General features: G+C 41.4%; 1 protein-coding gene across 1 annotated transcript; it reads left to right on the top strand.

The window, feature by feature from the left end:
* Positions 1–8,020: 8,020 nt before the first annotated feature.
* Positions 8,021–19,896, top strand: LOC308610467 (spermatogenesis-associated protein 31A6-like; the record flags this gene model as incomplete). The annotated part of the gene is made up of 3 exons (XM_081259594.1): positions 8,021–8,039; positions 17,574–17,634; positions 17,865–19,896. 3 exons carry the CDS (start codon positions 8,021–8,023, stop codon positions 19,885–19,887), a joined length of 2,103 nt encoding a protein of 700 aa, XP_081115720.1. The 3' UTR covers positions 19,888–19,896.
* Between the last annotated feature and the right edge of the window lie 364 nt (positions 19,897–20,260).

Consider the following 20,260-nt stretch of genomic DNA (forward strand, 5'->3'; position numbering starts at 1 on the left):
TTGTGTGTGTGTGTGTGAACACACGTACAACAAATGTGTGCTTCTTTCACAGCATGATTCACTGTATTCCATCACAATATTAATAAGATTTCACACAATATGGGCATCTCTGCAGAAATTAAAATTGTCACATGCTTATTATGTGTATTGGGCAATGAGCTCACCTTACTATTTCCATCCATTCTTCAATTAAAATCTAGAAATGTGAATGGGCTGTTAGAATTTAGTTAGTGAGCCAATTATCTTTACAGAACATGCTAGTTATGCACAGCTTTTCCTTGGCTTAACTATGTTTTAAAATAGCAGGCATTCATTTTACGTCTTTAATTGATGGCTATCACACACAATTAGTTTGAAATTTCTTATCAATATGCGTGAAATATACTTGGTTGAATCATTGGAGTAATCTTTTTTGAACTTACCCAAAAGTATGTGTTTAGCCTTCCTAAACACAGTGGCACATTTCCAAGTACAAAGTAGTTGCATTAGAATTATTCCTAATATGAAGACATTCAATATTTGTGGCAACAAATTTTCTCTTGAAAACTTAGCTTCCAGATGGAAGAAAAATAAGGGTAGAAATGTATTTAAAGGCAAATTTGAAGATGAGAAATCAAAATTCACATTCCATAGTGAAAGAAAAAGGGTTAGTAATTACAGAGAGAAAGGCAAATACAATGCAAAAATTATTGGAACATATTTTGCTCAATTACAAACAAACTTACATGGTAAGCTGTAGCTTCCATTATTGCACCAATTTGTAGAGCATATTTTAATATTTTCATTTTGAAAGGAAAATTTTAAAAAGTCATCTATTGTTTTTTTAGAAAGTATCTAGAGTGGTTGAAGTGAAATAACTTTCAGAAAATGTGTTAAAATGGGGCTACAAAAGACTTAGGAGGACATAAGCTTGGTTCTTATTATGGACAGTTTGCAGATCAGCCATGGGGATACACATTATTTCCAATTTAAAATGAATGATGATTCTATACACATATATATGCATCTTATCATATTGATTATAAACCAAGTAAAATCTCATGAAATCTAAGTATGTTTGAAAAACTTAAACCTATTTTTATGTTTTTCCAAACACTAGAAAATGAAAGCAATTTCTGTTGTTTGTCATTTTCTTTTGGACTCTCTTGGCTTCCTGAAAATGATTATGTCAAGATATTGGAGAAATATTCATAGGAAGCAACAGAGGCCATGAGAATAGAGACCTACACTGCTTCCTCATTAGAAAAAATAAAATAAAAATTCCTGTCTATCCATTTCAAATTACACTCAGGGATGCTTATAATATAGAATTTGAAAGTTGAATACATACTAGTTGTCAAGTAGTCAGCCCCGTTGATTATTCATGCATTCCCTCCTAAGTATGTTGTTCTTAGAATTCAGAGGGGTCCTTTAATCACACCCCCCATCTTGACCACTCACATCTCCAGATTTTCCTACTTCACGGCATATTGGTGTTTAACTTATTAAACAAATATTTGTTGAACAATTACTATGCATGCTAAGCAAAGGGGATCAAAGATGAATGAATATTCATTTGCCTTTAAGGAGACACAGTCTACTGGAGAGAGGCAGAACTGTGAACAGATGACTGCATAAAGAGGCAAAGTCAAGTCTTATTTATTCAGAGGAAGAAGTCCCCGTGATCAAGCAACAAGTAAAATCATTTCAGTGTGCAAGACGTGGATTTGTGATTGAAAATGCACAAGCATATTTATTATCCATCATAGATGATCACCTATTATAATCAGGGAGATTTCTTAATGGCACAGCATCTAGAGGAGGACGTCATGCATGAACCTGTCATATTCAGAAAGTAAGGAAGTGGCACAGTGGGAACAATTCAGGAAAGTAAATAAAGATGACAGTAGGTTTTAAATCTACTTTACCTGTTCTTACTATTATTAATCTATTTGGGCAAGTGGTAGTTTTCATTGATGTTAGCATTTTTTCATCCACGACTTGAAATCAGACATTAAATATTAATATTATAAAAATATTACAAATGGAATTCATTCACAAATTTATAAAACTAGATCAGCACCAGAGACCTACTTATTGGAAACAAAGTAGGTAGAACAATGAAACTCATTTATAGTTCCTCCTCAACCAAAGTGGACAGAAGTTTTATATGTAGAGGTCAATCCTGGGCCAGAGGCTATTTAATATTTTCATCAAGTCTAGGATGATAGAAAAGCATGTGGATTTAGTCATTTACAGTTCTCTTTAGTTGATAAGACTGATTAATACTTTGTCAAGATCAAAATTCAACATGACCGTAATATGACCTTGACAAATTGGAGAAGTGGTTTAAAACAATGCAATTTAATAAGTCTAAGGGTCAGGTATGGGCTTTAGAGGGATTGGGAAGGAAATGGAAATTATAATAATGTAGGTGATACCATGCCAGTGAGAATGCATTTGTGTGTGTAATATAATATGTAACAAATAATATTGAGTATGACTTGAGTCAAGAATATAGCAATAGCTTTTATTTTTTTTCTCTCTCTCACCATGGCATAGTGCTTACTCACTCACAAATATTTCTAATACATTTCCTCAAAATTTCATCATTAAATCCTGTATCCCTGCTGATAAAAGTAATTCTAAGATATATAAATGAAGAGAAGGGTATAAAGGTACAAATAAGTGGGTGAATATTAATGAAATTACTTTGTATTGTGCTTTACAAATACGATTTATGCATTTATCTTGTTACTAACACATTCATTCATTCATTCATTCATTCAGCAATCATTACATATTTATAGAACTTCTACTAGGTCCCAGGCACTGCATTAGGTGCTGGTAATACAAGGTGTGGAAAAGCAAGCATTGTCCATATTTCTTAGAGCCTGCAGTCTAAAGAAGAATTACTAATTGTAGTAAATATAGACAGGGTACTGTGAGCCATGGAACAGGGAGCCTTTCTCACCTGGAAGGATGAGGAAAGGCATCCCTTGTGAAATGTCTTCTTAACTGAAGTATGACGTAGGTAGCCTAAGGGGACAAGGGAGTAAAGGAGTAAGTATTTCTTGCAAAGGGGAAAGCAAGTGTTAAGAATTTGAGCTTCAAAAAAGGAATGCTTCACGTTGATATTACAGTCTCAACAAATACAATTAAATTTCTGGTTGTTAATACATTGCATAAAAGTGGAGGAGTGGATTTCTGCCCAAATTAGGGCATATAGTTAGGATTAGAAATGTGCTCTGTGATATCAGTGACTTTAACATTGCAGTGAGACTGGGAGAAAAAAACGTACAAAGAGGCTATCCTCTGGACCCAATGGCACTGATGTACATCAAGGCTTTTGCTGAAGTAGAAAACCTGCTATTGATATTGAGATGCTCTTGAATGAAACAATGACTTCAAATAAGAGTTCCAAACTGAAACTCAGAAAGACCACCAATCTGACATGACTTAAATTTGAACTGCTTCTCAGATAGGCAATTCATACTTTGGGGTAAATGGAAACTGGGTTTGGTTTCACTCATGATATCAATGACATTTTGCTATTAAATTTGGTTTAATACTTTCATTTTACAAATCCCTAACTTCAAAAACTCTCTAAGGGAAAGTAAGGGGAAAAGGATAGGACTAACTTGTTTAGTTACATTACCTTGCATTTTACATTTAAATTGAGCTGCGCTATCTCCACCAATGCTTGACTAGAAGCCTGCACAGTGAGTAGTTGTAATGGAGGAGATTGGCTCATTTTAATGGCCACATCTGATGGATCTCAAAGAAATTCAGGTAAAACAACTCTCTGCATAGTTCATAGTCAATTATTTATACTTACAGAAAAATGCCAAAGCCTAGAAAACTTTAAATGGTGGATAATCGGCAACATTCACATTTTTCCTTGAGGTTTTCAGGATCGTACAAACACATTTAGGCTTTGAAAGACACGTTTTGGAACTTTACTGGAGGTATTCTAAGAAATACCTTCATGTTAAAACAATCTCCAAATATTTTAGGAATAACTAGTATCTCTCCGTAAATAATTCATGCCTTAATTAATTATTATCATTGTTAGAAATTAATACTGAAGTATTTCAGAAAAAGATGACATATTAAGAATGTGACACTGCTTCCATGTCATATAAGAGCATGAGGATATCTCTATTATGAAACTTACTGCATTTTGCTACAACATTTTTGTCTATCTTCTCTTCCAGATTACAAGCTTCTTAAAAAATAGACTGTGCACAGATCTAACTTTCTGGCCTACATTTGCAGCACTGGAGACTACTATTGAAATATTAATTCAAAGGATATTTTAGAAAACATTATAGACAGAACTCTACCATAAAAGAGCATATATAAATATAGCATATTTTCTGATGTTATTGAATCATCTTAAATATTGGTTAATGCAAATTTCAATCTCTAAGGCACTTCTACAACATACCTGAAAAATGATCGTCATCTTGTACTTGAATGTCCTCACTGAGAAAGAAATTGCCAACCCAAAATAAGTTTGTTTCATTTTTAGGAAGCTCGAATTGTGAGAAAACTCAATCTTAAAATAAGTTAAAATCTCTCTTCCTCAACTTCTATGCATTTTCTTGGTTTTTAAATTAGGGGCAACTTGATCTTTTTTTGATTTGACAGCTCTAACATAGCTAAAGCTGGCGTTCAGGTCCTTTGCCCACTTACCTACTCTTCATAATGATTTTATTAAAAGAAATATATTGTGGTATAATATAAAAAATATACTAACTTGAATGTCCACTTTAATGAATTTTGACAAATGTAAATATTTTGTAACTCTGTTTCCATCAAGGTAGACAATTTTCCTATTACCCCCCTTTGCAGTTTTCCCTTTCCTCTTTGCAGTCACTCTCTACTCCATATTTGATACAGGCAACTGCTGATATGTTTTCTGTCGCCATAGATTCATTTTTCCTTTTCTAGAAAGTCATATAAACAGAAACATAAAGTACATACTCTTGTGTGTCTAGCTTTTTTCTCAGCATAGTGTTTCTGAGATTCATCCTTGTTGCATTCCTCATAATTCTATCCTTCTACTGCTGTATGATATGACATTGTATGGATAGACCACAACTGGTTCACCCATATAAATCTTGTTGGAGATTTTCTGATGATGGCCATTCTGACCGGTGTGAGGTGATACCTCAATGTAGTTTTGATTTGCATTTCTCTAATGATTAGTGATGTTGAGCATCCTTTCATGTGTTTGCTGGCAATCTGTATATCTTCTTTGGAGAAATGTCCATTTAGGTCTTTTGCCCATTTTTAGATTGGGTTGTTTGTTTCTTTGATATTGAGCTGCATGAGCTGCTTCTAAATTTGGGAGATAAATCCTTTGTCAGTTGCTTCATTTGCAAATATTTTCTCCCATTCTGAGGGTTGTCTTTTCGTCTTGTTTATGGTTTCCTTTGCTGTGCAAAAGCTTTGAAGTTTCATTAGGTCGCATTTGTTTATTTTTGTTTTTATTTCTCTAGGAGGTGGGTCCAAAAGGATCTTGCTGTGATTTATGTCATAGAGTGTTCTGCATATGTTTTCCTCTAGGAGTTTGATAGTGTCTGGCTTTACATTTAGGACTTTAATCCATTTTGAGTTTATTTTTGTGTATGGTGTCAGGGAGTGTTCTAATTTCATACTTTTACATGTACCTGTCCAGTTTTCCCAGCACCAATTATTGAAGAGGCTGTCTTTTCTCCACTGTATATTCTTGCCTCCTTTATCAAAGATAAGGTGACCATATGTGTGTGGGGTTATCTCTGGGCTTTCTATCCTGTTCCATTGATCTATATTTCTGTTTTTGTGCCAGTACCATATAAATGCTGGAGAGGGTGTGGAGAAAAGGGAACGCTATTGCACTGTTGGTGGGGATGTAAACTGATACAGCCACCATGGAGAACTGTATGGAGGTTCCTTGAAAAACTAAAAATAGAACTACCATACGACCCCACAATCCCAGTACTGGGCCTATACCCTGAGAAAACCATAATTCAAAAAGAGTCATGTACCAAAATGTTCACTGCAGCTCTATTTACAATGGCCAGGACATGGAAGCAACGTAAGTGTCCATCATCGGATGAATGGATAAAGAAGATGTGGCACATATATACAATGGAATATTACTCAGCCATAAAAAGAAACAAAACTGATGTATTTGTAGTGAGGTGGATGGACCTAGAGTCTGTCATACAGAGTGAAGTAAGTCAGAAAGAGAAAAACAAATACCGTATGCTAACACATATATATGGAATCTAAGAAAGAAAAAAAAAAAGGTCATGAAGAACCTAGAGGTAAGACGGGAATAAAGACACAGACCTACTAGAGAATTGACTTGAGGATATGGGGAGGGGGAAGGGTAAATAAGCTGTGACAAAGTGAGAGAGTGACATAGACATATATACACTACCAAACATTAAATAGATAGCTAGTGGGAAGCAGCCGCATAGCACAGGAAAATCAGCTCGGTGCTTTGTGACCACCTAGAGGGGCAGGATAGGGAGGGTGGGAGGGAGGGAGACGCAAGAGGGATGAGATATGGGAATATATGTATATGTATAACTGATTCACTTTGTTATAAAGCAGAAACTAACACACCACTGTAAAGCAATTATACTCCAATAAAGATGTTTAAAAAAAAATCTTGGATATTTTGGTCATATCCAGTTTTACCTATTATGAATAATGGTGTTACACATTTTTGTGAACAAATTTGTGTGACCTAAGACTTCATATCTCTTGGATAAGTATGAACTATTAGGTAATTGCTTGGTCATATGTAAATGTATATTTAACTTTAAAGCTTTCATGCTACAAGCCCATTAACAATGTATTCATGTTTCTCTAGGTCCACACCAAAACTTGATATTAACAGTTTTTTAAATTTTAGACATTATAGTGGTATGTAGTGGTATCTCATCATAATTATAATTTGTACGTCTTTGATGGAGCAATCTCTAATATATATAAATAATATATAGTTAATATATATGTTGTATACAATATATGTAAATATTTTAATTAATTTTTTTGGAGTATAGTTGATTTACAATGTTGTGTTAGTTTCTGCTGTACAGCAAAGTGAGTCTGTTATACATATATCCACTCTTTTTTAGTTTCTATTCCCATATAGGTCATTACAGAGTACTGAATAGAGTTCCCTGTGCTATACAGTAGGTTCTTATTAGTTACCTATTTTATATGTAATAGTGTGTGTATATATATATAAAATGTAATTAGGCACTTAAAAATAAAAGGAAGAGGGCCTCCCTGGTGGCGCAGTGGTTGAGAGTCCTCCTGCCGATGCAGGGGATACGGGTTCGTGCCCCGGTCTGGGAGGATCCCATATGCCGCGGAGCGGCTGGGCCCGTGAGCCATGGCCGCTGGGCCTGCGCATCCGGAGCCTGTGCTCCGCAATGGGAGAGGCCACAGCAGTGAGAGGCCCGCATACCGCAAAAAAAAGAAAAAATAAAAAAAAATAAAAATAAAAGGAAGACATGCAAATAGCCAATAGGCATATATTCATGGATACATATACTTTACATTTATATATATAAAACATACCCATAAATATATTTTTGCCATTTTCTCCCATTGGATTGTCTTTTTATTTTTGAAGTGTAAAAATTCTTTAATCTGTATATGAGTTCTTTGCCAGATATTGATATTGCAAACATTTTCCAAGTTTGATCTTTCCTGTTGATTTTCTTAATTTTGATTTTTATTCAGCAGAAGTTTCCCTTTCCTCTGTGGCTGTCACTGCCTTGTCAGGGTTGGGTTCTGATCCCTAGTCGTTGGAGCAGAGGCCCTCAGGTCTGTTTCTTAGCTGTGTTTCTGATCTGCGGTGTGAGGTCGGGAGGACTGGAGCACCCCCACTGGGATAGAAGCCATTGAGTATTCCTCCTCTGGAGGTGTTCACCTGTGGGTATGCTCTGTTTTGTCTCCTTTCCGCCCATTGTGTAGGCTTACAAAGTACACTGCTGTTGGTACTGCTCTCAGTCCCACCTTAACCGTGGTTATGGCGGCAACTGGCCCTGGTGACTCAGGCATCATTTTCACCAGGCCACTGGCCCAGATCCACTGAGGTCAGGTCCCAGGACTGCAGTCATTATGTACCTGGACCCACTATGTGAGATACGGAGGCAGCTCAGACTCTGGCCTGGCCAAACCCCAGCATGTATGTGCCCACAAAACCCACAGCTGCTAAAGCCAGACCTGTCTCAGCTGCAGGAGCACTTGTCCATTGGGATGTTCCCAGGTGCTGAATTTAGGAAGCCATCAGAGGAAGTGTAATGCCATGATTTGCACAGCCATGAGGAGAGATTTCAGCTCTTCTTCCTTAGTTGCATGTTCCCTGGAACTCAGCTGTGGCTTCAGCCCCGTCTCTGCATGTGGGCCACCCACTGGCGTCTGCTCCCAAGGCTGCTGGAGCACACGAGCTTGTCAGGCAGGAGGATGTAGAAGCGGCAATCAGGGCAGGCAGGCTGCCCAGGTGAGAGGGTGCTGGGTGGCTATGGGATGTACGAGCCTGTCAGGCAGGAGGGAGTCAAGGTGGCAAGCTGGGCAAATGGGCCACCCAAGCAGGAGAGTGCTGAGGTGATGATGGCTGGGGGCCCGTGAGCCACTCTGGCAGGAGCCCTTCCTAGTGCCTGTGGAGGCAGGGGCCAGTGCGTGAGGAGAGAGGCTGCAATGGGGGCCCCGCCCTTTGTGCATCACGCAGCAGTGGCACTTTGCTTCTCTGCTGGTCTGGGCTTCCTCCAGGAGCATTCCTTGTTGTGGAGCTCCTCACTCCTATCCCCTTGAGCTGTCTCCTCACAGCCAACATCATTCCCCTTCCTGGGTCTGCTCTTCAAACCCCACATTCCAACACTCAGCCCCCGTGTGCACCAGTGGTCCCCAGTGGCCGGGGCATGCAGAGCTGTGGCCAGACCACTTGTGTAGGCCTCACTCTCTCCTGCCTGCCACAGACTGGTTGCTGCACTGTTCTCTGAGCCACCAAATTTCTCCTTCTGCCCCAGCTTCTCTCCCCGCTGCTTCCCCAGATGCGGGGAACCTCTTCTCACCTTCAGCTCCGCTCCCCCACCCAGGGTCACAGGTCACGTCCCACTTCATCTGCTCTTCCTTTTCCCTTCTTCTTTCTTTCGTCCTACCTGCTTACGTGGGGATCTTTCTTGTCCTTTTAGGTGCCTGAGGTCCTCTGCTAGTGTTTATCAGGTGCTCTGGGAGAATTGTTCCATTTGTAGATGTATTCTTGATGCATTTGTGGGGAGATATGAACTCCACATCTTCCTACTCCTCCGTCTTCTTGACTGACTAATCAGCAGTTTGAGTTTTAAAAGGCCACTTTTTCCCCTTTGTTAACCTTGGTTTCAGGTTCTACCTAATTTAGCTAATTAGGCTCAGTCTCAGGTCATTGTGGTCTGTATTTACATTTCTGATTTGTACCGATTTGCGAGACAAAGACAGTTGCTTTTAATTCCCCAAAGAACTGGCCTGTCACCTAAATAATATTAAAAGATTGATTTGCCCAACTACGTTTTCTTTAACTTGCTTTTCTGTATCAGTGAGAAGATTTCCAACTAGACTGAAATTTCAGAATTCTATAGTCTAGAACTTTATGGTTTAATTGATCAGACCTTCTAAACTTGCATAAGGCATTCAACAAAGACCCTCTTTCTGAGTGCACAGGTTAGACCCAGAGTAAAGTCTCCATTATTTATTTTTATTATCCCTTAAATATTAGCTGTCAGTTCTTACTTTATATTGTATAGGCTCAGGTAATCCCACTGGTTTCCTTTAGTATGTTTAATTAATATTTCCTTCATATGCCGTCTTATAATATCAGGCAGGGGAAGAATTCCCCAGTGAAACATGTCTATCCCACACAATATAATTAGGCAAAAGAGAGGTAATTATCTTACACAATGCCCATTTAAACATACCAATTTTTATAAAGACTCTGGGGTCCCCAGAGAGTGGTTGAACCAAGGGACTCAGGCACTTTTGTCAATCTTTTAACTTGATTAATTGGTCTAACTTTTGCCCCAAGTAATTGTTGGTCAGGTATCTCAGTGTAATTTTACGTGTATAAAATTTACATGTAATAAAATATACGTACTTTAAACTGGGGTAAATAGGGCAGACTTGTTTGGGTCTGGCCCTTTAATGTTGATGACAAGTAGGAGATCCCTTTGGCCCATCCAATCTTAGGTAGTATTGTATCCAATCTTTGATTGACCTCATTAATGTCTGTTTTATTTATCCCACTTTAAAATAACCATCTAAAGATTTCTTATTCATTTAGGAGAAGTCCCTTTAAAATTTCCACCTTGTTGGGAAAAAGTTTTTAGGCTTTTCCTTCAGTTTTTTTCCCTGTTACTTAACCTAATTAACAATAATTATTCTAATGTTTTTATTAGCATCTGTAAGACCCATTTAGGGGAAGCAGAGACCACAAATAAGGTTTCCCAAACCAATTTTTTGGGTTTGTTTGAAACTAAAGGAGTTTTTAGGTTAACCATTATATGACTAATTTCCAGCATTTCCGCCCCCCCATAGGAGCCAATGAAACAGCTGTTTATAATGAGAGCTCTCTAAAAATCTACCAATTTAGAAGTTTCTCCAATTTGAAGGATCCATCATCTGGCCATAAATGAGGTATACCTTAATAGTGACTCAAACCAATAAGACGCAAGAGGCTTCCCCACAAAAGAGTGTAAAGGATGCTGTCTAAATAAGATGCAGAAAGTTTACTCCCAAAAGTAGTTTAAGAAAGTAATGGTCTTTGTTGTACAGGCTGACACAATGAAGGTTAAGATGGCAAAAAGCCCCTGAGAGTCGTACAGTCAGACAAAAGACTGCTCAGAATCCCAGTCTATTTGACTGGCTGCCAAATGTACACCATATAAGTACTTTTGGATGGTAGTGACCAAGTTCTCAAAACACACACACACACACACACACACACACAGAAGAATATCAAAATACTTACATTTCAAAGACACAGGAAGAGAAATGCAAGTTTCCCCTAGAAAGCCTTTTGTTTTTTTGAAGTCAGAATTCTGAAAAGATGTTTTTATCGAGCCAGCTTTTTCTAACTTAACTGCATATGCAATAAAAGAGTCCTATCTTAGTCATTTTTAGGGCAAGATTTTCTTTAAGTCCCAAGTAAGTAAGCACTTGTAAATGTAAATTTTGTATGGACATAAACCTGGCCAGGATATCCGTTGGAGGCTGGAAATCTGTTGTTCCCTTTTCTTTTGTATTGAAAGCTAAGTTCCCCATTCTGAGTTCAATTTGTGAAGATCACTTTTATTTTGACAAACTCTATTAAAGTAGCCAATTCAAGGAAGACAGGTTAGTCTTCCACCTAATTACCCAGTCCAACTTTTACTCAGTGTCTTTCACCTGAGCAAAGTCTCCCCAGTCTTTCAGCTGAGGATAAACCACAGTGTCTACACTGAGCAAGATCTTCCCAGTGTCTTTTAAGTGAGGCTAACCCACTTGAGCAGAAGTCTTCCCAGTGTTTTTCTACTGAGGATAAGCTCTCAGTGTTTAAACTGAGTAAAAATCTTCCCAGTGTCTTTCACTGAGGATGACCCAAGTACTTCTTCTTGAAACCAAGTTTCAAGGATAACCTACTACTCAAGAGAAGAGTTGAACACCACTGAATAAAACTTAGGATCATCAACCAAAACTGGAGATCCAAGAACCAGGAGATACTCACCCAAATTCGCCTGGACTCTCTGAGAAAGCGGACAGGCCCAAGAAGCCTCTGCTGGTGCCAGGACTCTGGATCCTCATAGAGTTCAGGCAAAGAAGAAAAGTCTGCTCTGGGCCCCTTCATTGGTTGCCAAGACTGCTGACTGAAAACTATGCACAACCCAAAAGGAGAATTATGTTTTATTTGGCAGATTTTCTGAGGACTTAAGCCCAGAACACAGCCTGTCAGATCACTCTGAGGAACTGCTCAGAAGACCTAAGGGAGGAGTCAACCAAAACCAGGTAGTCAGAACATCAAAAGGTTACTATTAATTAAAGAAAACTAGACATCTCAAGTTAAGGACTGTAGCACTTTTCTATGTATGAGAAGATGAAAGAATCTGGGCTCCGTGAAATCATTCCTTTGATATGCACCTTAACTCTAGAATCAGTACTCTGTTTTTCTCCATCCCGAATCCCCTCAAGGTGCACAGTTGAGGGTTCCTGCTTTGACATCTGACTTGATGACTGCAACATCCTTTGTCTACTGATATGGCAGGGAACATTTTTCATCCACGGGTAAGAAATTGAGGAGAAAATTAACATAATTCAAGATATAAAACCATTACAATATTAAAAATTCCCAAATGTCAAACAAACATAAGTACCCTTGACCTGTACAATGGAAGATGCCAAAGAAGGGAAAAAAAGAAACAATAAAGAAAATGTAGAAAATAAAGCATAAACTAAGATGGCAGAAATCAATAACAGTAGAACAATAATTAAAGAAACCAAGGTAAATGTTCTCATAAGATTTTTAAATTTCCAAAAAAAAAACCCCATCAAACAAAACATACTGAAAATAAAGTAATAGAGAAAATTTAGGGAGCAAATATGAATGCAAAGAAGACCTGTTAGGTAGTTAGTCAGACATTAGCAGCAAGGAGGTGAGGGTGGTGAGAAAGACAAGAAGAAGAAATTGAGTCACACGCAGCCGTCTGGGGACTCTCCCTTGACTCCACCCAGAACGGGAGAGACTGTGGTCTGGTGGTGGGCAGCTTATCCTGATAAAGAGAGGCACAGTAACACAAGGGGACTTCTCCAGGCTGTGCATGCCCAGACCAGACAGGCGTATACCCTATAGTAAATCCAAACTCATTATACCATAATTACCATAAATTACATGTGGTTTTGCCCCTCCCCCCACCCAGTAGGCATTTCTTGAGGATTCAAGGATAAGAGCATGCGCAGCAGGAAACTTGTTACATAGCTCAGGACTGTCAGTCAAATAATGATCCTTGTCACTCACCCCCGCCTCCCTGCAAAATGCTCCTTAAAAGCGCTCGTAAGGGGCTTCCCTGGTGGCGCAGTGGTTGAGAATCTGCCTGCTAATGCAGGGGACACGGGTTCGAGCCCTGGTCTGGGAGGATCCCACATGCCGCGGAGCAACTAGGCCCGTGAGCCACGACTACTGAGCCTGCGCGTCTGGAGCCTGTGCTCCGCAACAAGAGGCCGCGATAGTGAGAGGCCCGCGCACCGCGATGAAGAGTGGCCCCCGCTTGCCACAACTAGAGAAAGCCCTCACACAGAAATGAAGACGCAACACAGCAAAAATAAATTAATTAATTAATAAAAACTCCTACCCCCAACATCTTCTTTAAAAAAAAAAAAAAGTGCTCGTAAGCCTTTATAGGAATGCTGCTTTCAATTTGCAGAAACAGTACACCCATCACCCCCCGCCATCCCGAGAGTGTACCTTTGCTTCGATATACTTTGCTTTGGGCTTGCTTCACTTCGCTGAAATAGCCTGTTCTCAGAAACAGCCTGCTCTTTCTCTCTCCTTCTCTCTCTCCCTCTCTGAGAGTGTACCTATGCTTAAATCAACTTTGCTTTGTGCTTAAGCTTAACATGGTAGTTTGCGATCCTTTGCTTACTATCATGGAACCAAGATAGCTGGTCCAGGCCTTCCACTGACCTCCTCGGTTGAAGCTATTTTGTTACAAAGCATGTCCACATGGTGACAGACCTAAGTCTAAATTTTGATAAAAGGTTGAATTAAAGTGAGAATATCATATGGGAGGAAAAGACTGTAGGAAAAATAGTAGATGTAGGAGATATGTTTGTGAAAGTGCACATTCATGGCAATATAGCCAAATAACCTCACATGCCCACATTCCCACTAAAACTGTATAAAATTATGACCAACAAGCAGAGAATACACATTATTTTAAAGCCCTCATGGGGCATTAAGACATATTTACCATGTGAATCCTTCAGTGAATCTTGTGTTACTGCTAAGGGATGTCATAAGGGGATTTTGTGTAAGACTCAAAGCTCCCTTTCTATATGGTTCAGGCTGGACTTGAAGCTTCAGGGCCCTGGGAGGATGGGGCAGGAAAGTCAAGGCACACTCAGAAAAGAGAATACATCCATAACACACTAGGAATATCTGAAGAGGCTGCTCAAGACCTGGCTCAGCCCCAAGGGTTGACCCCTAGTCCTACTCTTCACCCTACAGCCCTTTAGGGTCAGGACCTTGGCTCACCCTAACCCATTCCTAGCTTCCGGGTATAGAATGAGTGCACATGTCGGAATGTTAATGTTCTCTCAAAATTTACATGTTGAAATCCTACCTCTTAAAGATAGGAGGCGGGGCCGTGCAAAAGTGCTTATGAGCTTTCATGAATGGGATTAGTGCCTTATAAAAGAGACTCCAGAGATATCTCTAGCCTCCTCCCATCATATGAGGATACAGAGAGAAGGCTCCAGCTGTGAACCAGGAAGAGAGCTCTCACTACGAGGTGGCCATACTGGTGACTTGATCTTGGGCTTCACAGCCTCCAGAACTGTGGTAATAAATGTCTGTTGTTTGTAATCTACCCAGTCTATGGTATATTGTTATAGCAGCCCTAATGGATTAAGACCACATATTTCAAAATTTATCTGGAGAGTGGGGACTGTCTTATCATTGCAAACTAAGAAGTTGGGTTGAGACAACATATGAAAGATTTTTTTTTAAGTAGAAAAGTATGGATTATTGGATTTGAAAGTACTAGATTGGCTAAGGAAAATGAGTACGTGTGTGTGTGCGTGTTTGCAGTGTGTCCCAAAAGTTTTTGTGCAGTTTAAAGATTTACTAACTCCAGAGTTATAAACACTACAAACTTACAAAAACATCATTTGAAGGTTTAACTGTTACCAGATGCAAGTCTGTGTGCCTGATGCACAGTGAGGCTAAATACTGAAACATCAGAGTTTGAAGCAGAGAAAGGTTTACACAGTGCCATGCAAGAAGACATGTGGCTCATGCCCAGGAAAAACCCCAAACTCCCTGAAGGCTTTCAGCAAAGCCTTTTTAAAGGCAAGGTGAGGGAGGGGCATGACTAATTGTTGCAAATATCTTGGTGTTGGATCCTTTGTTCTAGAGGCTGGCCAGATGGGTCAGATCCTGGTCAGGTCATGTGTTCCTGTAAACCTCCAAGAAAACAATTATTATTCTCTGTTCTGCAACTTTTTATCTCCATGAATGGGCTCTTAAAAGTCAGAGCCTTAGAAATAGTCTATCCTGTATATTTCAGGCTCTAGGCAACATTGTTTTACAAAAAGTGCAGAGCCAGCCTGGATCACAGGGATGGACAGAGTTAGCTCAGGCAACAAAGCATAAAGATTAAAGTAAAAAACATCTCATGTGGAGGCAGATTTGTTCTTCCCTATTACATAGTTATTTATAATTCTTTCATACTTATGAATTTTGAAAAATAAATTATTTTAATTTTTGTGTGTAGTTCCCTCTGATAGAAAATGAGGCAAAACATACACTATTCAAAATTCACAAAACTAAATAAGTGTAAAAGAAATTCAAGTTCTATCCCTGGGTTTACACAAGACACAAACATGATGCGGGAAAGTTGGAGCTGAGGACAAAGGAAATCCTGAGTAAAAATGTCTGTGAAACAGCCAGTCTTCCAGGGTCAGCTTAAGATGTTCAAGAGTTATCAAGTTGGTGGGCCTCAAGTAAAGGTCTCTAATGGATGAAGGAACCAGGTTCCAGATGGAATGAAGAGAAAATTGGCTAAGGTCTCTCTGACAGGATGAGAGTAGTTGGAAGGAGGGATCTGGAAGCCCCAGGATGGTGCAGGTGTCTGTGGGTCTGGATGGGAAGGAGGGGCAGTGATTCAGCCTATTTCTCGTATTGCCCCTCCCCCACACTCAGGAGCCCTTTGTGACAAGGCCACAGCTCTGTGATGCAGGCCTGGGGTTCTGCCATCAAGCGAACTCCCAGTGCTCTGTTGCCTGAGGGCAGCAATGCAGTCCAGAAGATGGAGAATCTCTTTTTGAAAAACACTGTTGCCATCTGGCTGAGATCCAGCCCAACTTCCTGGGTGATTGATATCATCCTTGGATTCCTGTGTGGACTAGGGCTCTTCCTAATGTTACTCCACTGCTTCCAGAGTAATCTATTCTTAGCACCACCTAGGAAACATAGAAACATCAGGAAGGTAAGAAACCTTTGGCTTAATCCCAGCAGAGATTCTCTCTTTTTTTCTTATTCTTATTTCCACTTTTCTAAACCACGTAGAGAGACTCCTGAGATGGGAACTCTCAGAAAAGTATAGAACATCATCCTTCTAGGGAAAAGCCAGGCCAGAGAGGGGTTAGAGTGGGCATGAGGATTTCTAGCCTAAGATCTTAGACCAGGAGTTCAGGTATGGTAGAGGGCTCCAGGGCAAGTCCCAAATGCAGTGACTAATGGTTAAGGACTGGATTACTAAGAGTTCAATCTCTGCAGGAAGGCTGACCCCTGAGCCCTGGTTCACCAGCCACCTTCCCACAGCGGGTGTCTCAAGTGAGACCTTCCTCTGTGTTGGGGCTGAGCCCCTGAGAGCCTGAGAGAAGAGGCTGGACTAGAGGTCTGGCCTTGGGAAGCAGAATCCTATCTGACAAAGCTCACGTGGGCATTTAGGTCTGAGAATGTGTGTGTTTCTTGATCAGAGGAACAGTGACAGAAGAAATCTATGGTGATTAAAACTTAAAAAATCCTTCTTGGGCTTCCCTGGTGGTGCAGTGGTTGAGAGTCCCCCTGCCAATGCAGGGGACGCAGGTTCGTGTCCCGGTCCGCGATGATCCCACGTGCCATGGAGTGGCTGGGCCTGTGAGCCATGGCCGCTGGGCCTGTGTGTCCGGAGCCTGTGCTCCGCAATGGGAGAGACCACAACAGTGAGAGGCCCGAATACTCCCCTGCCCAAAAAAAAAAAAAAAAAAAAAAAACCTTCTTTGCACTCCTCAAAGAAGAAAAACTGAAAAGATTGTTATCCACTTTAAAAATAAGTAAAAGGGGAAAAAACCCCACAGAGTTTTAGTTAAATGTAGAAAGTCATGTTGTTCATGAACACAGCTTGCCTAGATAGAGGACAGTGAGAGTTGGGTGTTAGCCCCTCACTTTTTCTTATCTCTCAGCATCAAGTAAAGCTGAAGGGGAGGAGCAGGAGTAGGAAGAAAAGTGGTTCTTTGAAAGGTAAGCCTTTGCCATTCAGCCCTGCGTGACCCGAGAGTTAGCTTCCATCTCTCCTAGTCCTGAGGCCCCAGCTTCACGGTCTCTGAGAATGCCAGTGGCAGAGCTTATTCCTCAGGAAACAGAGCCTGAGCCTAATTAACAGAGCCTAATGAACGTGGAAGCACTTTGCAAAGGACAAACCCTTTTCAAGTGAGACTTACCATCACTGTCAGGGACATGTGGCCTTGGACACTGATACTTGGGCTCCAGAGTCTAATCCTCCAAAGATTTCCCTTAAAGGGCCATTGCACTCAGCCTCCTGAAAGGCTCTTAGGCCTCTGCCTTCACCACCATGACCCAGTCTCCTGATTTCCAGCTTTCAGAGATTGCCTGGAAGAACTGGAGGGGACTCACGACCTGGTTTCACTTCTGCAAAGGTAAAGAATCTTTCCCCTTCTCTCCTGGGTCGTCCTTCCTCCCCGAGCCTCTAATGTGACCCCAGCCCTGGAAGGGGGGGAGCCATGGGAGGGCGTGGCTAAAGCCCTAGGGTGAAGGAGAGCAGGGGCATTATGAAGTCAGTGTGGGGGCAGAGGAGGGTTCTTGGGCTGCAGGTGCCCACCCCTGCCTGTCCTGTCCAGCCATCCTGGCCCCATCTGCTCTCCTACAGCTGCCTGGGGAGGCTTCCTGGCAAGGGCAACTTTCATCAGCTCTCATGTCCAGACCCTCCTGGTGAGACGTGCAAAGCAGTGCCTGCTGGAGCCTGTGGAAGATACTGCTTGAAGGGTTGGGAACCCTGCATGAACACCTCCTGTAGGGTTTCCTTCCCTGATCCAGACACTCGAGAGGTACTGGAAGCACATATTAAAAGGTTTTCGGTAAAGCACAGGTGGACCCGACCCCTCAAGGTCCTCAAGCCCATAAATCTCTTTAAGTCGAAAAAGTTCCAACCCTCCACCATTCTACAGTTTGCCACTTCCCCTTCAGCCACCTGTGTATCTGGGTCCCACTCAAAAGTCAAGTGTGCTGAGTTCCTGGAGAAACCTCCTCAGGCTCATTCAGGAGAGAAGGTGATAACAGAAGAGTCAGTTCCTACCGTGAAGAGGCCTCTCCTTGCCCCCTCAGCTGTGTGTAAGGAAATCCAGAGTGCCCTGGGAGCGATTCCATCTGCTGACTACCATGGGCCCTCAAAGGCTTCTCTGACTGGACAGGAGGACAGGCCACCTTCTCAGTCCCTCACACTCAGCCTTGTGGGCAGAACCTGGAAGAGTGAGAGTGTGGAAGGGGTCAAGAGGGACAGCCTAGAGCCAGGTCCAAGTTCAGCAATGGTCAGGAATGAGCCAAGAGAGGAGAGTGGTGGTCAGGCCTCACAAGACCCCTGCCATAGGGTAACAGTGATGGAGGTGAACTTAGGATCCCAATCTTTGAGAGGTGAAGAGGCCAGGGTGGCTGTGGAGGCCAAGGAGTCTCCTGCTCTTCAACCACAGTCTAGTGTTATCTTGGAAACCAAAGTGTTGACAAAATCCCAAACCACAAATGTACATATGAGGAGTTTAGAGGTGCCAGGGGCCAGTAGAAGTTTCCTACTACCTAGACTGTCTGTTTTCCAACATCCAGGTGAGCCATGCCTTAACATGGAGGTTGCTAGTGAGTTTAACTCCAAAGTAAAGGTACAGTCAGACAACCAGCTTCAGGACTTTCCCAAACACAGGTTCCTTGCTGCAGACAACTTGGCTTCTCAGGTGCCTCAGTGCCATCCCCAGAGAGTCCCCACCAGAGACAGGTTAGCTTCCCAGGAGCCAAGTGGCCTTATGGAAGCCCAAAGGAGCCACCTAGGGCAGCAGGAGCCCAAAACTTCAAAACTCCAAGACTCATGGAAGAGCCAGAGCAAGATGATTGCCCCTACTTACAAAAGAGAGGACTGTAGGAGGCATAAACCAGGAGAGCATGAAGAAAGGTTTAAAGAATTAGGGACCTCTCAAGCTGGAAGTATGAGCCGCCCTGCCCAGGTCAGGGGAATAACAGACTCTATTGGGAGCAGATGTCTCCAGCTCATGCCAGAGAAGGAACATAACCCTACAGAAAGCCTCTTCAGAAAAAGGATGAGGCTATTTTTAAAGTGGATTTTCCCCAAGAAAAAAGTCAATGGTCGAGATGCTCTGCAAAAAAAAAAAAAGCCCATATCAGCCACTGCCCAGAGTCACGGATCAGTCAAAAGCAGATCAATCTTGAAGAGTGACACTGCTGAGGGTCAGGCACGCATGAGAGCTGTTGGACAGATCCCAGAAGAAAAAAGAGCAATTCACCATGGACTTCATGCCACAAAGTTAAATGAACACAAACTGGAATTCCAAGTCCCAGTATGTGGGTGCTTCTGCTACCATAGGCTTACCTCCTACCCAGAGCAAGGGAGAATGATGGGTTCTACAGCCTGTGGTCATAAAGCCACCTCCAAGGGCCAGAGTTGTTCTATCAGGGAAAGGGAAGTCAGACACCAACATAGTTTGAAAAGTGTAAGGTTCGACGATGAGCAGCTGGGCCTAAGGTGCCTCCCATCCTTGCCCCCCAAGAAGAGTTTGTTTCCAGTTAGTACCTGCCAGTATGGGCCAAAGATTCCAGGTGCCCCAGCCCGCCATCAACACTGTCCAAGGCATTGTCATCTTTGGGGAGGTGTCTTGCCTGGTCGACAGTAAAATCCTTCTTTAGTCTTCCCTTTAGTAGGAAAACGTATCTCCAAGTAAAAATTCAGTCCATGTAGAGAAAATGATTTTCTCATTAGCACATCCAAGATATTTAATGTTCCCCAATACATATATATATATATATATATATACATTTTTTTTTTCTAATAAAAACATAGTGTAATGGCTGCTGTCTGTGCTGTGCACTTTGTCTTCTAGAAGGGAGGGGCATGGAGGGAGGTGGACAGTAGCATCACAAGCTTGCTCCTTGTCTCGTGTCCCTTCATTGCACCTTATGATACTGTCATTACACAAACCAAAATTACTCTAACAATGAGATGGTAAAAACCTATGAAACCCACACCCAAGGACCTGGTTCAACCAG

This window comes from Mesoplodon bidens, assembly GCF_964165515.1.
Source record: "Mesoplodon bidens genome assembly, contig: HAP1_SCAFFOLD_878, whole genome shotgun sequence".
In the NCBI taxonomy this organism is placed as follows: Eukaryota; Metazoa; Chordata; class Mammalia; order Artiodactyla; family Ziphiidae; genus Mesoplodon; species Mesoplodon bidens.